Source organism: Somniosus microcephalus, chromosome 11, assembly GCF_052327205.1.
Source record: "Somniosus microcephalus isolate GS21.2 chromosome 11, FLI_Smic_1.0, whole genome shotgun sequence".
Lineage (NCBI taxonomy): Eukaryota > Metazoa > Chordata > Chondrichthyes > Squaliformes > Somniosidae > Somniosus > Somniosus microcephalus.
In genome coordinates this window covers 212,326,437-212,350,768 of record NC_140997.1, presented here as the reverse complement: position 1 = coordinate 212,350,768, position 24,332 = coordinate 212,326,437, and the positions used below count along the sequence as shown (strand labels likewise).

The following is a 24,332-nucleotide window of genomic DNA, read 5'->3' as shown; positions in this document are numbered from 1 at the left end:
GCAAACTTACTGATGATACTCCCAACACCACTGTCCAGGTCACTAATAAACACAGTGAACAATAGCAGGCCCAGCACCGATCCTGGGGGATACCACTCGTAATGTGCCTCCAGGCTGAACCACATTCGTTAACTACAATTTTTTGGATGTGGGATTGGAGCCGATTCCTAAACCAGCATTTCAAATTCCTACTGATACTACAAGATTCTATCTTATGAAGTAACCTAGTGTGAGGTAACTTATCAAAGGCTTTCTGAAAGTCCAGGTTGACAATGTCTACTGGATTTCCTTCATCCACTACCCTAGTGACACCCTAAAAAACTCTACCAAATATGTACGTCACAACCTATTTTTTTCAGAAGCCATGTTGTGAATTTTTAATGGCCCCTTCCCCTTTCCAGTGATCATGCGGGCATCTCTTGTGCTCCCTTCCCAATAATATAAGAACATAAGAACATAGAATTAGGAGCAGAAGTAGGCCATACGGCCCCTCGAGTCTGCTTCACCATTCAATTCCTCCTCATCTCAGTCCTAAATGGCCAACCCCTTATCCTGAGACTATGCCCCTAGTTCTAGACTCTCCAACTAGGGGAAACAACCTCTCAGCATCTACCCTGTCAATCCCCCTTGGGATCTTATATGTTTCAATGAGATCATCTCTAATTTTTCTAAACTCCAGAGAGTATAGGCCCAGTCTACTCAATCTCTCCTCCTAGGACAATCCTCTCATTGCAGGAATCAATCTAGTGAACCTCTGTTGCACCGCCTCTAAGGCAAGTACAACCTTCCTCGGGTAAGGAGACTAAAACTCTGCACAGTACTCCAGGTGTGATGTCACCAAAGCCCTGTACAATTGTAGCAAGTCTTCCTTACTCTTGTACTCCAACCCCCTTGCAATAAAGGCCAACATGCCATTTGCCTTACTAATTACTTGTTCCTGCATGCTAACTCTCTGTTTCTTGTATGAGGATACCTAAATCTCTCTGAACACCAACATTTAATCGTTTCTCAGCATTTAAAAAATATTCAATTTTTTTATTCTTCCTATTAAAGTGAATAACCTCACGTTTCCCCACATTATACTCCATCTGCTCACTCACTTAACCTGTCTATAACCCTTTGCAGGCTCTTTGTGACCTCCTCACAGCTTACTTTCCCACCTAGCTTTGTATCATCAGCAAACTTTGATACATTACACTCGGTCCCCTCATCTAAGTCATTAATATAGATTGTAAATAGTTGAGGCTCCAGCACTGATCCTTGTGGCTCCCTACTAGTAATAGCCTGCCGACCTGAAAATTACTCCTTCATTCCTACTCTCTTTTTTCTGTCCATTAACCAACCCTCTATCCATGCTAATATATTACCCCCAAGCCCATTAGTCCTTATCTTGTGTACCAACCTTTCGTCTGGCACCTTATCAAGTGCCTTTTGAAAATCCAAATATGCTACATCCATTGGTTCCCCTTTATCTACATCTTCCAAAAAAAACCTCATAGATTTTTCAAGTACGATTTCCCTTTCATAAAACCATGTTGACTATGCCTAATCATATTATGATTTTCTAAATGCCCTGTTACCACTTCCTTAACAACAGATTCCAGCATTTTCCCAATGACTGATGTCAGGCTAACTGGCTTGTAGTTCCCCATTTTTTCTCTCTCCCTCCTTTCTTGAATAGTGTGGATACATTTGCTACTTATCAATCTGCTGGGACCATTCTAGAATCTAAGGAATTTTGGAAGATCACAACCAATGTATCCACTATCTCTGCAGCCACCTCTTTTACAACCCTAGGATGTAGGCCATCAGGTCCATAGGATTTGTTGGCTTTTAGTCCCATTAGTTTCTCAAGTACTTTTTCTCTACTGATCTTAATTATTTTAAGTTCCTCACTCTGATTAGTCCCTTGGTTACCCACTATTTTGGTATGCTTTTTGTGTCTTCTACTGTGAAGACAAATACAAAATATTTGTTTAAATTCTTTGCCATTTCCTTATTCCCCATTAGCAAATGAAGTTCAACACAGATAAATGTGAGGTATTACATTTTGGTAGGAAGAATAGGGAGGTCACTTATCACTTGGAAGGTACGAGTCTAGGTGGGGTAGAGGAACAAAGGGATCTCGGAGTACAAATACACAAATCACTAAAAGTTGCAACACAGGTTAGCAAGGCCATAAAAACGCAAACCAAGCACTAGGGTTTATTAAGGACCATATAGGGCCACTAAAGGACACTGTAAGGCAGACTCAAACTGTTTGGAATAAACGGGTCTTTTCCCGAGTGGCAGGCAGTGACTAGTGGGGTACCGCAGGGATCGGTGCTAGGACCCCAGCTATTCACAATATATATTAATGATCTAGACGAGGGAACTAGACGTAATATCTCCAAGTTTGCAGACGACACAAAGCTGGGTGGGCGTGTGTGCTGTGAGGAGGATGCAGAGAAACTCCAGTATGATTTGGACAGGTTGGGTGATTGGGCAGATGATTGGCAGATGCAGTATAATGTGGATAAATGCGAGGTGATCCACTTTGGTGGCAAAAAGAGGAGGGATTGGGTCGATTGGGCTTATATTCGCTAGAGTTTAGAAGAATGAGAGGGGATCTCATTGAAACTTATAAAATTCTAACAGGACTAGACAGACTAGATGCAGGAAGGATGTTCCCGATGGCAGGTGAGTCCAGAACCAGGGGTCACAGTCTAAGGATAAGGGGTAAGCCATTTAGGACAGAGATGAGGAGGAATTTCTTCACCCAGAGAGTGGTGAACCTGTGGAATTCTCTACCACAGAAGGCAGTTGAGGCCAATTCATTAAATATATTCAAGAAGGAGTTAGATATATTTCTTAAGGCTAAAGTGATCAAGGGATATGGGGTGAAAGCAGGGACAGGGTACTGAATTTGGATGATCAGCCATTATCTCATTAAATGGCAGAGCAGGCTCGAGGGGCCAAATGGCCTACTCCTGCTCCTATCTTCTATATTTCTATGTTTCTCAAGTTATGGCAGAGCTGCTAAATGACTATTTCGCATCAGTCTAAACCCCTGTAGATGATGCTTATGTTCTAGAATTAGGGAGGGGTGTACTCTATATTGAATAGCAGTATTAATATTAAAATATAGTAAAGTCATCTTGGATATATTATGAAAGCTATAGGGCTGCAGGTTCAGATAATATCCAACCAGTGGTGATTAAAGAGATGGGACTGGTATTCTGTGAGCCCCTTGCCATTATCTATATATATAAAGCGGCTCTTCTGTCTGTCCCGATGTCTGTCTGTCTGTTCTCTATATGTTTGAAAGTTACAGAGCGTACCGACGCACGCGTCGCCTCAAAAGAAAGCTTGCGATTCCGGACCGGTCATAGGCGTATTTACGTTTCGGCCGGACAAAAATCCCGCCCGCGGTATCCCAAAAACGTTCAGCGTTCCGCTCATTAGCATCTCATTAGCGACCGTGTGACGTCGAGGTCCACCAATCGGACGGCGGGTTCCTTCCTATAGTTGAGTGTCGAGTGACTCGACGATTGACCAATCCTACGCTTCGGTGACCTGACTGGTCGACCCATCGGTGCGTGTGTGGGCGGGCCTTATCCTTCTGAACCGAGGTGAGTGGCCGCCATCTTGATTTTTCACAATTTTTTCCCCCACACTTTCTGTGTGTTAGGGAACTAAGGTAAATATTTTAATGATGTGTTAGGGAATTAAATAACAATTTAATAGGGGGGGGGGAGAGCCTCGGGAAATCGCGGGGGGGGGGAGAGCCTCGGGAAATCGCGGGGGGGGGGGAGAGCCTCGGGAAATCGCGGGGGGGGGGGCGAGCCTCGGGAAATCATGGGGGGCTCGCGCCGCCCGCACTGACCGCGCATGCGCCGCCCGCCCGCCCACAGCGGCCGTCCATCAGCCGCGCGATACGCGGGGGACCTCAGCTCCGGACCTCAGGCGCTAGGCAGGGGGAGGGGCCGGAGAGAGGGACAGAGGGGAGTGGGGGAGGGGAGGGGTGGGGGTGGGCGAGGGGAGGGAGGGAGGGAGACAGGTGAGGGGAGGGAGGGAGAGGAGGGGAGGGGAGGGAGGGATAGGACAGGGAGAGGACATGACAGGGAGAGGGGGGACACACAGGGGCAGGGAGACCAAGCGCCCCAAAATTGCCCTCGCAACGCGGGGCTCCCCAGCTAGTCTTCAATAGTTCAATAGAATCAGGGATAGTTCCCTTTGACTGGAAGCTAGGTCATGTAGTTCCTATTTTCAAAAAAGTGGAAAACCAATGGCAGGAAACTACAGGCCTACCAGCCTGACATCCATTACCCATCCGGTGGCAAACATTTAAAGAGATTTTCCAAAATTCTCAACGAATATACATTCCACTGAGAATAAAAACTAAATTCCAGTGATCCATCCGTATCTAACTAAAGAAGTTAAGGATAGCATTAGATTAAAAGAAGAGGCTTATAATGTTGCAAAGTATAGTAGTAAGCCTGAGGTTTGGGAAAGCTTTAGAAACATAGGATTAGATAGGATATACAGCACAGAAACAGGCCATTCGGCCCAACCAGTCCATGCTGGTGTTTATGCTCCATACGAGCCTCCTCCTGTCTTTCCTCATCTAAATCTATCAGCATAACCCTCTATTCCCTTTTCCCTTATATGCTTGTCTAGCCTCCCGTTAAATGCATCTATACTATTCGCTTCAACCACTCCCTGTGGTAGCCAGTTCCACATTCTCACCACTCTGGGTAAAGAAGTTTTTTCTGAATTCCCTATTGGGTTTTTTGCTGACTATCTTATACTGATGGCCTCTAGTTTTGCTCTTCCCCACAAGTGGAAACATTCTCTCTGTATCCACTCTATCAAAATTTTTCATAATTTTAAAGACCTCTATTAGGTCACCCCTCAGCCTTCTTTTTTCCAAGAGAAAAGAGACCCAGCCTGTTCATTCTTTCCTGATATGTATACCCTCGCATTTCTGGTATCATCCTTGTAAATCTTCTCTACACGCTCTCCAGTGTCTCTATATCCTTTTTATAATATGGTGACCAGAACTGTACGCAGTACTCTAAGTGTGGTCTAACCAAGGTTTGATACAGGTTTAGCATAACTTCCCTACTTTTCAATTCCATAACTTTAGAAATATCAATGGGATTAGACAAAGTCAACATGGATTTATGAAAGGGAAATCGTGTTTGACAAACCTACTGGAGTTTTTTTGAGGATGTAACTGGTAAAATAGATAAGGAAGAACCAGTGGATGTGGTGTATTTGGATTTTCAGAAGGTTTCGGTGCCGTATATCCTATCTAATCCTATGTTTCTAAAGCTTTCCCAATCCTCAGGCTTACTACTATACTTTGCAACATTATAAGCCTCTTCTTTTAATCTAATGCTATCCTTAACTTCTTTAGTTAGGTACAGATGGATCACTTTTCCCGTGTAGTTTTTATTTCTCAGTGGAATGTATATTCGTTGAGAATTTTGGAAAATCTCTTTAAATGTTTGCCACTGGATGGGTAATGGATGTCAGGCTGGTAGGCCTGTATTTCCTGTCATTGGTTTTCCACTTTTTTGAAAATAGGAACTACATGACCTAGCTTCCAGTCTAAGGGAGCTATCCCTGATTCTATTGAACTATTGAAGATATGGGCAAGGGGCTCACAGAATACCAGTCCCATCTCTTTAATCACCATTGGATGGATATTATCTGAACCTGCAGCCCTATATCTTTCATAATATATCCAAGATGACATTACTATCTATTTTAATATTAATACTGCTATTCAATATAGAGTACACCCCTCCCCAATTCTAGAACATAAGCATCATCTACAGGGGTTTAGACTGATGCGAAATAGGCATTTAGCAGCTCTGCCGTAACTTGAGAAACAGTTTGAGTCTGCCTTACAGTGTCCTTTAGTGGCCCTATATGGTCCTTAATAACTTCTGACATATCTGAAAAAGCTTTTACTATTACTACCACAATTATGCACCACCTTCATTTCCAGAAATCTCTTGGCTATTCTTCGGGCTGTTTTTGTCTCCCTCATTTGCATGCGATACTGTCCCCTTTTCTCCTGAGTTAAATGCCTTATGTGTGTAGAATACCTTCTCTTTCAATCTGATTTGCCTCCGCACATTCCTGGTCAACCTTGTTTTGTCATGTGCCCTTCTTTTAGCCATTAGGACATACAGGGCTTCATTCTGTTTGAGAATGGTTTTAAATAGAACCCTTTAGTCCTCAGTAATTGATTGCCTATCAAACATGTTGCCCAGTCAACTTATTTTATGTTTGTTCGAACATAAATATGTAAAATAATCATGATAGTAAATTTGGTGATGGGTGAAAAAAGTCTGTAATATGGGTACCTTTATAATGTGGTTGTCATATTAAAAAAAATGGTAACTCAGTGTGCTTTTATATTTAATAACATCAAATACAGACAAATCATAGTATAATAAACTTTCCTTAGAATATTATTTGACACAGTGCCCTGATCACTTACTTGCTTAAAGCATTGCATAACTAAGCCATACAGACCAGAAGGTCTCAGCTTCAATCCATGGTGCTGTAATTAACTTCATCACTACTCCTAAGGAAGGGAAAATGAACCTGTCGTGATCACAATCCAGTGAGCTTCACTAGAAAGTGTTCGCACTTGGATGTCAGATCGAGGATAGGATCAATGTCTGCTGTGATGCGTGCTGTGGTTGGAAAAAGCTGCAGATAAGGCCACGCGGTCTAATTGATGTAAATACCTAAGGACAGTTAGAGACCAATTCCTCTTAATCTGTAATGAATCTCTTGATGTGTTTAATTGTTTGTTAAACCCTGGCACCTGGTCAAATTCAGAAAAAGCAGCTGGAAATGACAGGATTGTTTTGCATCTGTAACAATGTGTGAAGGTTGAAGTGTCATTGACTCAAAACTTGTTTTATATAAAGGTGCCAATGACTTAAATGATATAAAACTTTTGACATCTTTTTCAAGTTGACAGCGATCCTCATTTTATAATTTCAAAGAACAATCACAATGATGCCATTTGTTTCAACATTGATGGGAAACCAGGTGCAATTCTGAATCTGGTCACGGATCCATATACAGGTAGGCGCATACTATGTCTCAAGCTGTCACAAGGAAAAAAAATAACTGCATTGCTACCAAACAGAAATGTACCTTGAGTTAACAGATCATACAGTGACATTAAAGCTGCTTATTCTGGAACCTACCCACATTCCTGGCTGCTAAAGGACGATCAGATAGAAAAACATTTAAGGATTTAAAAAGAGAAAAGACAAGGCAATAACAACACAGTTGTTATTTGTAGTGAATGCTGTACAAAAATCAAAGCCTCAGATTTATTATGGTGCTTTTCCACATTTCAACTTAACTGTCAGATAGCACCAGAATTTGAAGCAGTCTTTTGAATTGACAGTCCAGTGTAATGCTTCTAACTTTATGAAGTGGCCTGTCTAAGTGCACTTCTGTTTCGTCCAAATCTTATGGATAATTCACCTGATGTTTCCAATACTTTCTTCATTATTTCCCATCACTTTTACTCATGGGCTCTCTGAAGTAGCCTTTCAGGCTTACATTGAGGATGTAACTGGTAAAATAGATAAGGGAGAACCAGTGGATGTGGTGTATTTGGACTTTCAGAGTGCTTTCGATGACGTCCCGCATGGGAGATCAGCATGTAAGGTTGGGGCACATGGGATTGGGGGCAAGGTATTGACTTGGATAGAGAACTGGTTGGCAGACAGAAAGCAAAGAGTTGGAATAAACGGCTCTTTTTCCGAGTGGCAGGCAGTGACTAGTGGGGTACCACAGGGATAGGTTCTAGGACCCCAGCTATTCATAATATATATAAATGATCTAGACGAGGGAACTAGATGTAATATCTCCAAGTTTGCAGATGACACAAAGCTGGGTAGGCATGTGTGCTGTGAGGAGGATGCCGAGAAACTCCAGGATGATTTGGACAGGTGATTGTGCAGAAGCATGGCAGATGCAATATAACGTGGATAAATGCGAGGTTATCCACTTTGTCAAAAACAAGAAGGCAGATTATTATTTGAATGGCAATAGATTGGGAGAAGGGGAAGTGCAACGAGACCTGGGTGTCCTTGTGCACCAGTCGCTGAAGGTAAGCATGCAGGTGCAGCAGGCGGCTAAGTAGGCAAATGGTATGTTGGCCTTCGTAGCGAGAGGGTTCGAGTACAGGAACAAGGATGTCTTGCTGCAGTTGTACAGGGCCTTGGTGAGACCACACCTTGAGTATTGTGTGCAGTTTTGGTCGCTTTATCTGAGGAAGGATGTTCTTGCCATGGAGGGAGTGCAGCGAAGATTCACCAGGCTGATACCTGGGATGGCAGGAATGACGTATGAGGAGAGATTGGGTCGATTGGGCTTATACTCGCTGGAGTTTAGAAGAATGAGAGGGGATCTCATTGAAACTTATAAAATTCTAACAGGACTAGACAGACTAGATGCAGGAAGGATGTTCCTGATGTCCGGGGAGTCCAGAACCAGGGGTCACAGTCTAAGGATAAGGGGTAAGCCATTTAGGACAGAGATGAGGAGGAATTTCTTCACCCAGAGAGTGGTGAACCTGTGGAATTCTCTACCACAGAAGGCAGTAGAGGCCAATTCATTAAATATATTCAGGAAGGAGTTAGATATATTTCTTAAGGCTAAAGGGATCAAGGGATATGGAGAGAAGACAGGGACAGGGTACTGAATTTGGATGATCAGCCATGATCTCATTGAATGGTGGAGCAGGCTCGAGGGGCCGAATGGCCTACTCCTGCTCCTATCTTCTATGTTTCTATGTTTCAGCAATAAAGGTCAATAAAAGACTTTCATGTATCTTGCCATCCTTGACATCATAGCCACTTCAGTAAATCCCTACCATCCTTATTGTCCTGATAGAGACTCAAAACATTGTAGATTTATAATCAATTGGACCCAACTTGTGTTGTAAGAATTTATTATATATACTGTTTATCAACTGCTTAGTATCACAGTGACAATTTTATAGAAAAGGCATAAGTACTGTGTATTTTGGTTGAATTTATATACAAAAAATATTCCTTAATGTAATTTACATATAATTAAAATAAAAAGGAGCTTTTTCTAGAAACGTCATAGCTGCTGTGGCGAGGGATTCCCCATAACAACAGAACCAAAATGTTGCATCCCATTCCAAGCATTTCCTTCTTTTTCTCAGCTATCAACAATTCAGCTGTTCCATAAGCTCGCCAGTTTGCGGGAGCCTCCCTATAAGCGGCTCTTTACATTCATCATTTCTTTTTATGAAAAAGCGATTCCGCAGATTTTAAGTTGACTGTCACAATTGATTAACATTAATGAATGTGTTTTTAAATTTACGCGCAGGCTTTGTGGTAAATGGACAGTTGATTGGAGAGAAGAAAATAGAAAATAACAAGAAAATAAACACATACTTTGGAAAGTTTGGAATTGTGAACAACAAAATGGATATAAAAGTGGAAGTATCGACTCAAGCGATTACAGTCTTTCATGGAGAAGACAAGATTATTTTCCCCTGGTCAGCAACAGCATCTTTAACAAAAGAGAGGTACGGTTTGTACAGTCACACAGCAGCATTGCATTTGTGTTTCAGAAAACAGTTGGTGGCAACACAAATACAAATATAGCCAAGAAGCAAAAGGTTCAAATCTCTCAAAATGCCCTGCAATGTCAAACCTAATTTGTACAACTAATGCCCTTGGGTAGAGATCTATTTTGGTTTATCTTTGGAATTTTTGAATGATATTAGTTACAATAGCCCAGAAATTCGGGTCGGGGGCTTCCCGCGGGTGTAAGCCCCCGATCTGCACTTACCTAGCGCGCCGGCCGTTGAGCTGTGGGCCCCCGTGTAATTCCGATCCTGGGCCTGCTGCAGCTGCCGGCGCGCAGTGCTTGCGTATCCCAGGGGCGCAGTTAGTTCGATGCGTCCCCTGGAATCACGTGGGCCATGGGGAGCCAATCGGAGCAGGGAATGCGCCATTCATAAGCTTGACAGGAAGTGCTGTCAAAACTTAGAAATACTACGGCCCCAAAACATCACTACATCTTCAAATAATTTTTTTTTATATCACATTTTTTAAATAAACTATAAATTACATGAAATAACTATTTTAAACGATAATTTAAATTTTTGAAAAAAATAATTTTATTTTCTAACGGGGCTAAAAAATAAACTTACCTTTCTTTGAAGTATTTAAAAATAATAAACCTGTAAACCTGTGGAAAAAATGTTTTAATTTTAATTAATTCACTACTTAACCTTGTAAAAAAGCAGGCCTTACGCCTCCTTTTTAAATGTGCAACTTCTGCAGACTTACCCTCCTGGGAAAACCTGTAAAAATAAATAAATAAATAAATAAATAAAAATGCACGTTCGATGCGCACGTGCAGCCTCTCCCGCGCACGCGTTCGACCTCTGAACCCCTTCGTTCAGGGGAACGTAAGTGCCGGTTTCCCGCGCATGCGCAGTGCATGCAGGAAACCGGCACTTCCATTGACCCTGTGCGTACTCACCCATGGAGACCCGAATTTCTGCCCCAATATGTGAAGAAAAAAATCCCAAGTAAAAATACAAATAAGAACCAAGAAGTCAATATCACACACAAGGCAGAATAGCAATATTTTTACAATAACAAACCTAAGTGGAGATTCATAACTGAAGCAATGTTAAGCTGATCAAAATTAATTTCAAAAAGTCATAGAAGGTAAGATGATCAATATTATAAAAGAGAGACATTTATAGTGCCTTACCATACCTCTTAAAAATGTCCCAAAGCACTTTGCATGCAACAAATTATTTTACAGTTGCTGTGAAATCCCATTGTAGGGAGAGTCTTCTCTCAGGCAAAGAGAACCACAAGAAGTCTATTCCGGCCCAATATTATGAGGGCTGGATGGGACTTAAACATTAAATGATGGAATCTGTACTAGCAAAGGTTTTTGACATAATTTTCAGACCAGACATTAGTCCAAGTAAATGGATCAAATATTTGGACCACAGAAATTAATATCATGTGGGTGAGATGATACAAATTGGAGGAAAATTAGCAAATATCATAAGGGGAGTGAAACAGACAGGTACAACCAGAGCAGTGCTTGGGGCTGGGACGCTAAGATGGGAGGGGGAGAAATGCACAACTCTCCAGAATCCCAGCACCATCAAATGCAGTGCTAGAACCGATTCAAGGATCACTGCAAAATTCAATCAAAATGTTAAAAAGCCTGGAATGCAAATTCTATCTGCTTGATCCACCTTTAAGAATCACTCCTACCATCCAAAATTAAATATATCGTAACCTTCCTCCAGAGAACTAGAAGGTGATGGCCTGCTATGCACAGAAGGAGAATGTCCTATTCAGTCTCCAATAAATCCTCTACAGGAAAATGTAAGATGCACTGCAATGAATTGAGTGTGGTAGAGATATCTGTGACAGACTCCACCTCCTGCCATATCATAATCCAATAGGACTGGTCTAAGGGACAAATCTAGAAGAATGTGAGTAGGAGTTAAGCACTCTGCAATCGTTTAACAGTGATTCATAATCTTTGGCTACCATCAATACAACTGTGCTGCAAGTTGTGGCAGGTGAATAATCCAGGAATAACCGAGCAGATAGTTCCTATTCTTTATCCAAAGTCATCCAGTCACTATTTCCATAGAAACCAGTAGAACATACAGCTGTAAAGTTAACCATCCTCCTCAATAAAACCAATCAAAAAAGACTCCAGTTTCAACCTGGAAACTCAAGGTGTGGCTTCTGGCTCGGAAAGAAAGTGATGTAACCATCTTTCAGATAATACTTGCCTTGTAGGTGATTGTGTCACTTACAGCAAGTGGGAGGACCATGAAAAACACAGATCAGGTCACTATGAAAACACATAACACAGGAGGGATTTCCTAGTTGTCCCACAGAGGGAAGCAGGCAGTTAGATCTTTCGGAATATGAAATTGGCAGCATATGTCTTGCCAAACCTGCATGCATGTAGAGGCAGCCATTGACTCACCTATAAGTGTACTTCTTTGTAGACGCACCTGGCCTCTAATGATAGCCTGGTCAGGAACTTTGATGTTCGGGAAAATCAGAAAAAAGAAGTAAATTTGTGTCCTTGCACTAGGTACAACAGTATGTTGGTGCACCATGAGCCCACCTTATTAATATTTTATTTTTAAATACTTAGCTTACATTGATGTGACTGGAAGGCTGTTTCCAGTGGGGTTCTGCAGGGCTCAGTAATAGGTCCCTTACTTTTTGTGATTTATATCAATGATTTAGACTTCAGTGTAGAGGGCATGATTAAGAAGTTTGCAGATGATACAGAAATTGGCCTTGTGGTTGATAGTGAGGATAAAGCTGCAGACTGCAGGAAGACATCAATGGACTGGTCAGGTGGGCAGAAAAGTGGCAAATGGAATTCAATCTGGAGACGTGTGAGGTAATGCATTTGAGAAGGGCTAACAAGGCATGGGAATACACAATAAATGGTAGGATACTGAGAAGTGTAGAGGAACAGAGGGAGGTTGGAGTGCATGTCCACAGATCCCCAAAGGTAGCAGGACAGGTAGATAAGGTGGTTAAGAAGGCACACTTTGCTTTATTAGCCGAGGCATAGAATATAAGAGCAGGGAGGTTATGCTTGAACTGTATAAAACACTAGTTAGGCCACTGCTAAAGTACTGTGTACAGTTCTGGTCACATTACAAGAAAGATGTGATTGCACTAGAGAGAGTGCAGATGTGTTTTATGAGGATGCCGCTAGGACTGAAGAATTTTAGCTATGAGGAAAGGTTGGATAGGCTGGGGTTGTTTTCTTTGGAACAGAGGAGGCTGAGGGGAGACTTAATTGAGGTGTATAAAATTATGAGGGGCCTAGATAGAGTGGATAAAAAGGACCTATTTTCCTTAGCAGAGAGGTCAATAACAGGGGGCATAGATTTATAGTAATTGGTAGAAAGATTAGAGGGAAGTTGAGGATAACTTTTTTCACAGCAGAGGGTAGTGGGGGGGGGTCTGGAACTCACTGCCTGAAAGGGTGGTAGAGGCAGAAACCCTCACCCCATTTAAAAAGTACTTGGATATGCTCTTGAAGTGTTGTAACCTAGAGGGCTGCAGACCAAGAATTGGAAAGTGGGATTAGGCTGGATATGTATATTTTATAACCAATCTAAAAATAAAAATTGTTGCTCTTTGATCAAATTAATCACACATTTACTTTTTCTCTACATTAAAGTAATGTATTTGGGAGCGAAGATAACCATGGCAATCTTTATTGTCAACCAGCAAACTGCCGACAAGTCTTTTCGGCCGGCACAGACACGATGGGCTGAATGGCCTCCTTCTGTGTCATAAATTTCTATGAATGCACTCAAAATGGGATGTACCTTAACCACAGCAGGACAAATGTGAATGAGGAACAGGAAAAGAAACCACCTGTTCTGGCTTCATACATTGGTGCGTAGCCACTGGAAAGATCTAATCTAAAAACAAGCACAGCTGCATAGCCCAAGAAACAAACAGGTAGCAGGAAAACGCAATCCCATTCTGATCAATTCGATAATCCAAAAGTATAAGCCAAAATCTGCTGTTGTCTACCATGCCAATCTTCCAATCGAATTCCAAAAATATAGTAAACGGTAAGATTATCTACTTTAAAAACATTGGGGGGAAAAATTCGGTATCGCCCCATTTGGGGCGCCATTATTGGCGGTGCACAAAGTTTAGCGCCTGGCGCTAATTATCGCCTCCGACAGCAAACTTGGCTTTTATCGCCCCAGGAGGTGATTGGAGCGCTAAATCAGGCGCTTCACACCTCTCTTGGCGCTAACGCCGAGGAGTGAGGCACTACCTCAGAGGGCGGGCGAAGCTCATGTGATGTCAGTCAGCAATAGAACACAGACACAATGGCACCGAGCCAGTTCTTAAAGGGAGGGTTGATCTTGCTCTCCATCCACATCCTGCTCATTGCAGCCTTGAATCTCGGCCTGGAGAGACCTGTACATCAAATCTGCTGGAAAGAACAATGGAGAGACCCAGGGAAACAGCTCACAGTGCAGCCCCCACAGTCTCTTCTAAATCGATACAAGGAAGGGCAAATCAAAATGAACCTGCAAAGTGCTGCTCAGTACCCTAAACTCCTTTACACAGCGTTGAATCTCTCCAGAAGTCTCTCTCTCTCTCTCTCTCTCTCTCTCTCAGAATGCGTGGTGCAAAAATGTCACCAGCAAAAAAAGGCAGGAAGTGGTCGCCTTTAAATAGCGCTCCCCCAGTCCCTTTCTGACTGCAGAACGCACCCCTCAACATGTCGTTGCTAGCGGCAAGCGGTAAGGCAGGGGGCGCCACTCAATATCCGGTCCGGGGCGCTACCGGGGTGTTGCGCACTCGACTGACGTCACGATCTGCCGGCGCAGGAGATCGTGGCGGTAGTGTTTAGCGCCGCCGCAAAATGTCTAGTTAATTTCGCAAGAGGCGCAGATATCTCTGCGCCCGGGCGCTAGTTGCTTGGCGTCCCACTTCGCACCCTCTTAAGGCGCTAACGGGAGGCGCAACCAACTGAATTTTTCCCCCATTGACTCTGCCTGACATACATATATTTTAATTGAAAACTGATGATGCCCTGTGTTTTTTCTCAAGGATAAATAGTAAAGTATTTAGTATTAGGGAATGAAGCACATTCTCCTGTTTTTCTTTCATGAACCACAACCCTCCCAGCATACTAAGTTGCTGTGCTAAGATTTGAGCTCCCGTATCTCTCTTACTTAGTTGACATTGATGGTAGGATGTTGCACCAGGAGCAGTTCTGGTGAATGTGTTGTTTTGGGACAGGGATGCTCTGTATTGCTGTGCATTTGAGCCCACCACTAAAACAAGGTGCTAGGCCTTGGCTCCCAGCATCAATGCTGAGTATGTATCCATTTCTGGACTGAGGCCTGGGCACATGACCTCAATCACTTACTAGTGAGTCGGTGGCATGCTGTGTAAGTAGAACCACTATGGTGTCTTCCACCCTCAAGTGGATGCTGCCCAGGTACAACAGTGGTTGCACTTCTCCCCCAGCACATCTGACATGCAAATTGTGTCTCTGTGTCCATTATCTGGCAATCACTGACATTGTTAAGTGCCAGTCTTGGTGAAGTGGTAGTACTCTCATCTCTGAGTCAGAAGATCATAGGTTCAAGCCCCACTCCAGTGACCAGCACATAACCTACACTGAAACCTCATTGCAGTACTGAGGGAGTGCTGCATTGTGGGAGATGCCATCTTTGGGACCAAGGCCTTGTCTGTCCTCGCAGGTGGATGTAACAGAACCCTTGGCTCTATTTGAAGAGCAGAGGAGTCCTTCCAGTCTCCTGGCTAAGATTTATCTTTCAACCAACATCACTAAACATATTAGCTCTCTCATTTCTGTTTGTGGGCAATGGCTGTGTGAAATTGGCAACCGTGTTTGCCTACAAAATACACCAGTGACTATACCTCAGAAGTACTTTATTGGCTATGAGATGCTTTGGGGCATCCTGAGGACATAGAAAGTGTTACATAAATATAAGTTCTTTCAGGGCAGCATGCGTCAGAGGACCCCACACCCAGTTCCATTTAATAAAAACTGCCACTAGCGATTCGAGTAGATCGCCACTAAATAAGAGAGTTTGACTTCGACGAACTATAAATAAGTTGTTTATTTACAGGAACAGGTTAAATACAACAGGTAAGGTAGCCGGTAAGATGGCTGACTGTAGGAGCACCGTGGTGTAGGTCTTTCCCCAGCAGGGATGCCACGAGGACTGACTAGAAGTTTCCCAGCTCAACTGCCAGCAGGTTCCGAACCCAACTGCCAGCAGGTTCCGAACCCAACTGCCAGCAGGTTCCGAGCCCAACTGCCAGCAGGTTCCGAGCTCTACTGTTGGAAGGTTCCGAGCTCTGATGTCATGACGTCAGAGTACAGGAGAGAAGCCCGAGTATAGTAACAGACACATACAGTAAGGTAAGTTAAAGGGAATTATGTATCTCAATGTAAGGGACAACCGGTGGTACCGCCACACCACTACTTTTTTTCTTTCTTTGCCTTTCTCCCTCTCCCCATCTCTTTCTTCATCCTCCTCTTTTCTCACTTTTCCCTTCTTTCCCTCCTTCCTGCTCTTCTCATTTTTCATTTTATGTTTCATTTTCCTGATTTTATTACTTCCCATATCTGTTCTGGATTTTTTGCTGACTAATTTCCTCCTTTCCCAACGATCTCGCTCTTCTTCCCTGCTTTCATGCTGCCAGGCTTCCTGTCCTTCGCATCTTCCCACTCCCTCCATGCATCTGCTCCGATTACCTGTTACTCTTTCAGATCCCTTTGAGTCACAACTGATCTGAGTCACAACTGAAGTCCTACACAAAGTGTGCTTTGTTTAAAAAAAAATGTAAAATTAATATCAAAATACTGAAGGTGCTAGTTCGAAGATGTGCTTCAGAGTCAGTGGAGCTTAGAGCGAGTGAATGGAAAATGCAAGAAGTGGTTGGATGGAGGATGCCCATTAGCCTGCGGTAAGAAAGTGTGAGACTGAGAAGCAGGAGCATAGGATAGGGTCAGAGGCCGAGGAGCTCTTTGATCCTGCCCACTGTGCTCAGAGACGGGTTCACAAATGGCATCTGATTCGTCCAAGGACCAATCAGATTGATCGTCACCACAGACCAATTGAATGGAGCTGCATGGATTGTATTCTTATTAATTATTAATATATAAAGGTTATTAAAAAATGGATTACTAAAATGGACAGTTTTGGGAGCTTTATTTGCACATCATTCAGTATCCAGGATATCAGTTTAGACACTGCATAATATATCATCTCTATCATTTATTTCCTAGTTTCTCAATTTCGATCATGAAAGAAAAGAATCTCACAGTAACAATGGGAGATGATGCAACATTTGTCATTGTACTGCATCGGGTCTGGAAAAATCATCCTCTACACAGAGACTTTCTGGGATTTTATACACTTGACAGCCACAGATTCTCAAATACGACCCATGGGTTACTTGGTATGTAGAATATCCACTTCATTACCTGCCCTGTCATAGTTAAACACTGAACACCACTAAAAGGGAATATAGCTCTGTACAACGGTGAAGTGGTTTTACAAATTCCTTTGGATCCAGAACCATATTTATTGATGGCTGAGCAGGATGTATGTTCCAAAAGCAGTAATTTCCATCCTTCACTGAAACGGACAGTGAGTTTGGCACTCTATGTTCAGTTCTGTGTCACTGGATAGAGTCATAAAACTAAGCGCTGGATTTTGTGGGAGGTCAGCTGGCGCGATGGGTGGGGGTTCAGGCGGGAAAGTGTTTTTTTTCCCCAGCGGGTTGGGACCCTGCTATGAACCCGCTGCCACGCGCCTTTTCCCGATGTCGGATCTGTCCGTGCTGAACAGACCCGACACGCATGCATTTGACAGCTCGCTCACAGGGTCCACGCTGGTCGTGGACCACGTCTGTCAAGCTGAGGCGGGAGTTCAGTGGCCATTGAATTAACTGTTGAGTTGACATCTTCAGATGTACAGTGAAAGCTCCCACCTTACAGATATATCTTCCCTCAGCCACAGGCACTTCCTCACTGCATTTCCATAACAGATTCACCATGCTACGAGTCTTTACACAAATCTCCATCCAGTCTGACCTCATTACCGCTCTCCGCATTGACGGATTGCTTCTGTCACCTCTACTTCACCTGCCATCCATTCCATCAGCATGGGTGCCCTTTATACTCTCTTACCTTGGCCTTCAGATTCCCACCACGATCAGCCCTAACACCAGCAGCACCAACAACAGCACCACTAGCCTTCTCCGCAATCAACTGATGCTGCATAGGACACAGGGCATCAGCATCCAACCACATTGCTGCTCAGGAGGCCAGGGATGGCCTCACCATGGCCAGATTTACTTCATTTGATACTGTACACCCTGGCTGCCACATGATGCGCAGTCTTGGCACCACCCCATACTAACACCATAAAGCATCCCTACAATGACCAAGCCATTCCTTTCCCACTCATCACCATTGTGGGGGCTACTGTTATGTCTCACCATTCACTGCAACTCACTAAGCCACTTCCCAAGGTGCACACAAATCTGTCCAAGAACGCAAAGTGTTGAAAATGAAGGTTTCAGTGTTTGACAGCACATTAACAGAAACTTCACATGAATATTGCATAAAGCACCCAAGTGCCTACCATTGTGTGTTGTTAGTTGGTATGATTGCACTAGGATGAGGATGAGTGTGAGGGTAGGCTAGTGAGATGGGGATGTGATAATGTAGATAGAGAGGGATGGGTGGAGGTGCACGGTAAGTTGGTGTGAGTAAGGATGTGCGGATGTAAGGTAGAAAAGGCAGAGTGATGGGGATGTGATGAGTGTGGCTTTGTACTTGCATTTCAAGACCTACTGATCTCATTGAAACGTTTGCGGCACTGCACCCTGGTCCACCTGACCACATCCCTACTTGTGTCCTCTGTGCAATGTGCAACCAGGTTGCGTTGGTCTCCTGGGGAGGTCTCTTCCGCCCATGGGAAGGGAAGAGGACCTCTGTGTGCTGTAACTCCCTCCATAAGCATATGGAGAGAGTCGTTAGAGAGCCTGGGTGCAGCCCTGCACCTCTGTGCAGTGCTTGTCAGTATTTGCAGCACCTCCATGCTGCAGAACAGTGAAAGCACAAATGGCAAAAGAATGTTGGCCATTGTCCCTCTAAGGGAACCAGCTGATGACGCATCATCAAATGACGTCACCAGACCCGCTTCCATTAATTGGCTGGGAAATGCACTGGGCGGACTTAACAAGCCCAATCAGGGGAAATTCATGTCAGAGGCCGGGATGGAGACAGCAGCGGGGTAGGGACCCGCCACCGACGTCGCCTGTCACGGACCCGCTGAGATTTGTAAAATCACAGCCTTAAATGTCCACATCAGATCGATCACTCTTTCATGAAATAAATAGTGAAAAGAATAGCTCACCCCTGGTTAAGGGGATTTCACTCCCAGAACTCACATAAATAATGGAGATTATTATTCTGTTGCCACGATTGGAACATACCCATTCCAAACTTTGTTTTAAAATCAATTTTAATGAAATCACCTACTATTAAATTAATTTTATACTGAACCAAATTACCACCAAAACTCTTGCACAAGCAAAAGCATGACACAATGGAGAAAAGTGAAATTCTTGGTTTATCACAAAATTTAGCAACAGCTTCCTAACTCATTCATCCCTTATGAATCATTTGGTCTTCCTCACTGGCAGAATAAACAATGTGGTCCATTATTCCCCATGGGCATCCGGCTGTTACTACACTGTACTGTATTTGTGACTTTCCAGTCAAATTAATTTACCTTTACTTTGATGCAGGCCAGTTTTACCATGAAGTAAATGCTGAGATATATAACATTCGCCCTGGCTTAGATCAAGGCAAACCTGATGCAACAATGATTGTAAAAGGTCACAAACTCAGAGTAACAAGGTAATATATCCAAGATAGTGTAATGCTTTCGATTTGTCCTATTTAATAGTTGTAATTTTTCTGTACATTTCATACATGCATTTTATTGATGACTTTAATTTTAGGGGGTACCAGAAAGATTACAGATTCGATCCAAAGCGAGGTACCAATATCCCATGCTGGTTTGTTCACTACAATGGGAAAGGATTTATTGATGGAACTCCCACTGACTACATTGTTTCTTCTTTGTTTGGCTCGCTGTATCCATAGCCTGAGAGCAGATGGTGAAAGTCCATCCCTTTAGTATCCCTTGCATGAATTTATTGTTTAATCAGTATAGATTAAAAATCGTGTTTCTGCACGCACTTCCTGTTTTTTCAATTATAAATTCCTATGTTCATTTATAACGGAAACTGCCGATGTAAACTGACCAGATTTAGCTCGTGTGTGTCAAGAATGGAACCGGTTGATGTCAGGTGAGCTTCAATGCTGATCCAGTAAAGTAAAAAGCAGTAATTCTGGTATCCATTCTCCCAGCAGAATCAATTGCATATTCGCCCTATGGCAGCATATGGTAGTGTAAGTTGGGTTCCAGTAACAACTTAGTTGGAGGGCATTTAAGGGACAGCATCAGAGAAGTTCCCTGATTTAACTTGAGAGACACTTTGACACAATAGTATTGATTCCAGAGGCAGTGACACTGGCAGAGACACTTGTACAGCTCCAGCACTGAGAATGAATGCAGGAGAAAGTGGCCTGGTACTGGATTGGCTTCAGTGCTGCGCTTTATGCTGAAGGAACACTGGGCCAACAGAACATTGCGCTGACTTTGGGTTGACCCAAATCATTGCATAAGGTGCCCACTGTGGAACAATGGTGTTGGGTAGCTCTAATTTGAATATGTATTTGGAAAGATGATCCCTCTTAAGAGAGTTATCTAGTAATTTAGCAATACCAAGTTGGTTCCAAAGGTATTTTGATAGTAAAGGTATTGTTGCTGCTCAATTTTTATCTGGTGAGGTCCAATGGCAACACTGAACAATGTCTCCGGTGCTAACATCAAGGAACTTTGTGTATCTTCCAGGATAGGGCAGGCTCTGATATAAGACTTTACATGGGCTCTAATGACTGTGCACAGAATCTTCATTCAAAATCACTTCATTTGTACAATGTCGTAAAACAAGTTATACATGTGTAAGAATAGCTACTACATGTAAATAAATAAATAAATTTTTATTTTAAATTCATTTCAATCCATGTGTGCTGTTGTTATTGCTGCTCTTTTTCCTATGGTTTCTGATCTTCCATTAAATAGATGAATATCCCAAATTTCTCAGGACAAATAGATTTACATCTTTACATTCATTTTAGTTATCTAGCTTTTCCTTTTAAATGTGGTTTGATGCACTGGTTTCATGTTCTATTTATGTGAGCTCCTGTTTTGTTTACTGGTTTGATTACTTTATTTCTTCCTTCTCTGGATATTTCCCTTCACTCGTTAACCTTCAACCTGTCCAGTCCACTTGTCAATCACATTTTCTAATGACAGCTCCTTTCGACTCGGGTCATCCTTACTTATTTATTTTTTGATACTGTGTTCTCTTTCTTATTTATTTATTTGTTTTTTTATTCGTTTATGGGATGTGGGCATCGCTGGCAAGGCCACCATTTATTGCCCATCCCTAATTGCCCTTGAGAAGGTGGTGATGAGCTACCTTCTTGAACCGCTGCAGTCCTTGTGGTGAGGGTTACCCCATAGTGCTGTTAGGTAGGGAGTCCCAGGATTTTGACCCAGCGACGATGAAGGATCGGCGACATACTTCTAAGTCAGGATGGTGTGTGACTTGGAGGGGAACTTGGAGGTGGTGGTGTTCCCATGCACCTGCTGCCCTTGTCCTTCTAGGTGGAAGAAGTCGTGGGTTTGGGAGGTGCTGCTGAAGAAGCCTTGGCGAGTTGCTGCAGTGCATCTTGTAGCTGGTACACACTGTAGCCAAGGTACACTGGTGGTGAAGGGAGTGAATGTTTAAGGTGGTGGATGGGGTGCCAATCAAGTGGGCTGCTTTGTCCTGGATGGTGTCGATCTTCTTGTGTTGTTGGAGCTGCACTCATCCAGGCAAGTGGAGAGTATAACATCACATTCCTCACTTCTGCCTTGTAGATGGTGGACAGGCTTTGGGGAGTCAGGAGGTGAGACACTCGTCGCAAAATACCTGGTCTCTGACCTGTTCTTGTTGCCACAGTATTTATGTGGTTAAGTCCAGGATTTTGTTAATGGAGGATTCGGCAATGGTAATGTCGTTGAATGTCAAGGGGTGGTGATTAGACTCTCTCTTGTTGGAGATGGTCATTGCCTGGCACTTTTGTGGCACGAATGTTATTTCCAACTTAGCCGAAGCCTGAACGTTGTCCAAACCTTGATGCATGCGGGCACGGACTGCTTCATTATCTGAGGAATTGTGAATGAAACTGAACACTGTGCAATCATTAGCGAACATCTCCACTTCTGACCTTATGGTGGAGGGAAGGTCGTTGATGAAGCAGCTGAAAATGGTTTAGCCTAGGACACTGCCCTGAGGAACACCTGCAATGATATCCTGGGGCTGAGCTGATTGGCCTCCACCACCATCTTTCTTTGTGCTAGGTATGACTCCAGCCAGTGGAGAGATTCTCCCCGATTCCCATTGACTTCTGTTTTGCTAGGGCTCCTTGATGCCACACTCAGTCAAATGCTGCTTTGATGTCAAGGGCAGTCACTCTCACCTCACCTCTGGAATTCAACTCCTTTATCCATGCTTGGACCAAGGCTGTAATGAGATCAGGAGCTGAGTGGTCTTGGCGGAACCCAAACTGGGCATCAGTGAGCAGGTTTTTGGTGAGTAAGTGCTGCTTGATAGCACTTTCGATGACACCTTCCATCACTTTGTTGATGATTGAGAGTAGACTGATGGGGCGGTAATTGGCTGGGTTGGATTTGTCCTGCTTTTTGTGGACAGGACATATCTGGGCAGTTTTCCACATTGTCGGATAGATGTCAGTGTTGTAGCTGCACTGAAACAGTATATTTGCATAATGTTCTCTGAAAGCTGCTATTCTATTCTGTGTAGTGCTTTTTTTGGGTACTGATCCTTAAAGCTTCTGTCATCTTTTGTTTTTAATAATCTGTTCTTTTCTGAAAGGGTGAGTTAAATTGTGCCAATATTTCTTTATATGCTCATTGAAAGGAAGAGGATAGTTGAAGAAAGCATAGGACCACAAAGGGAGTCAAAGAAATAGCAGACCAATTTAACTGGTTTGTTGTCTCTGTAATGAAAGAAAGGTAGGGAAAGGACTGCAGGAGTACCAGAGCATGACCAACTAATTAATATAGATATTAAAAAAGAAAATTGCATTAAAGCTGTCTTTGGGGCTTACATTTGAAAAATCACGATGCACAGATGGTCAACACCTCAGAATATGGAGGGAAGTTAGTAATGAAATAGCAAACGCACTAACAATTTTCCAAACTTCTTTGGGAACAGTTCATGTACTATTGGACTAGAGGGTTATATGTGTTACATTCCGGTTCAAAAAAGAGGAAAGAAAAAGACTTGTATTTCTATAGCGCTTTTCATGACCTCAGGATAGCCCAAAGCGCTTTACAGCCAATTAAGTACTTTTGAAGTGTAATCACTGTTGTCATGTAGTAAAGGGATAGAATCATAGAATGGTTACAGCACAGAAGGAGGCCATTCGGCCCGTCGAGCTATGCCGGCTCCCTGCAAGAGCACTTCAGCTAGTCCTTTTCCCGTAGCCCTGCAAATATTTTTCCATATCCAATTCCCTTTTGAAAGCCACAATTGAATCTGCCTCCACCACCCTTTCAGGCATTGCAATCCAGATCATAACCACTCACTGCGTAAAAAAAGTTTTCCCTCATGTCACCTTTGGTTCTTCTGCCAATCACCTTAAAACTGCGTCTCTGGTTCTCAACCCTTCCTCCAATGGGAACAGTTTCTCTCTATCTAATCTGTCCAGACCCCTCACGATTTTGAACACCTCTATCAAATCTCCTCTCAACTTTCTCTGCTCTAAGGAGAACAACCCCAGCTTCTCCAGTCTATCCACATAACTGAAGTCCCTCATCCCTGGAACCATTCTTGTAAATCTTTTCTGCACCATTCCTAATGCCTTCACATCCTTCCTAAAGTGCGGTGCCCAGAAATTCGGGTCCCCACGCGTGAGTACGCGCTGGGTACTCACGCGTAGGCCCAACGAAAGTGCCGGTTTCGTGCATGCACTGTGCATGCGCGGGAAGCCGGCACTTTCGTTCCCTTGAAAGAAGGGGTTGACAGGTGGAACGCGTGAGCCAGAGAGGCAGCGCGTGCGCATCAAACTTCTGGTTTTTTTTGCAGGTTTCTCCGGGAGGGTAAGTCTCTAGGAGTTACACTTCTAAAAAGCAGGTGCAAGGCCTGCTTTTAACAAGGGAAATGGTGAATTAATTAAAATTAAAACATTTTTTCCACAGGTTTATTATTTTTAAATACTTTAAAAGGGTAAGTTTATTTTTAGCCCCATTAGAAAATGTGATAATTTTTTCAAAATTTTAAATTATTGTTTAAAATAGTTATTTCATGTCATTTATAGTTATTTTAAAAATGTGATTTAAAAAAAAAAATTATTTGAAGTTTTAGTTATGTTTTGGGGCTTATAGTATTTATAGGTTTGACAGCTCTTCCTGTCAAATTTATGAATGAAGCATTCCCTGCTACCATTGGCTCTCCATGGCCCACGTGATCCTAGGGGATACGCAAGCACTGCACGCCGGCAGTTGGAGGAGGCCC

At 43.1% G+C, this 24,332-nt stretch overlaps 1 protein-coding gene across 7 annotated transcripts in view; it reads left to right on the top strand.

The window, feature by feature from the left end:
- Positions 1–20,765, top strand: part of LOC147111196 (inter-alpha-trypsin inhibitor heavy chain H3-like) — a 137,013-nt gene extending 116,248 nt beyond the window's left edge. For 5 of the 7 annotated variants that reach the window (XM_086001856.1, XM_086001854.1, XM_086001853.1 and 2 more), the window contains 5 exons: positions 6,982–7,095; positions 9,388–9,589; positions 16,888–17,060; positions 19,422–19,533; positions 19,638–20,765. In XM_086001856.1, the coding sequence (XP_085857982.1) occupies positions 6,982–7,095; positions 9,388–9,589; positions 16,888–17,060; positions 19,422–19,533; positions 19,638–19,782 (746 nt within the window). In that variant the 3' untranslated portion in view covers positions 19,783–20,765. Of the gene's footprint in view, positions 1–6,981; positions 7,096–9,387; positions 9,590–15,721; positions 16,016–16,887; positions 17,061–19,421; positions 19,534–19,637 lie in introns of those variants that run through there. The other 2 variants (XM_086001859.1, XM_086001858.1) reach the window with 2 other exon arrangements.
- Positions 20,766–24,332: the final 3,567 nt, after the last annotated feature.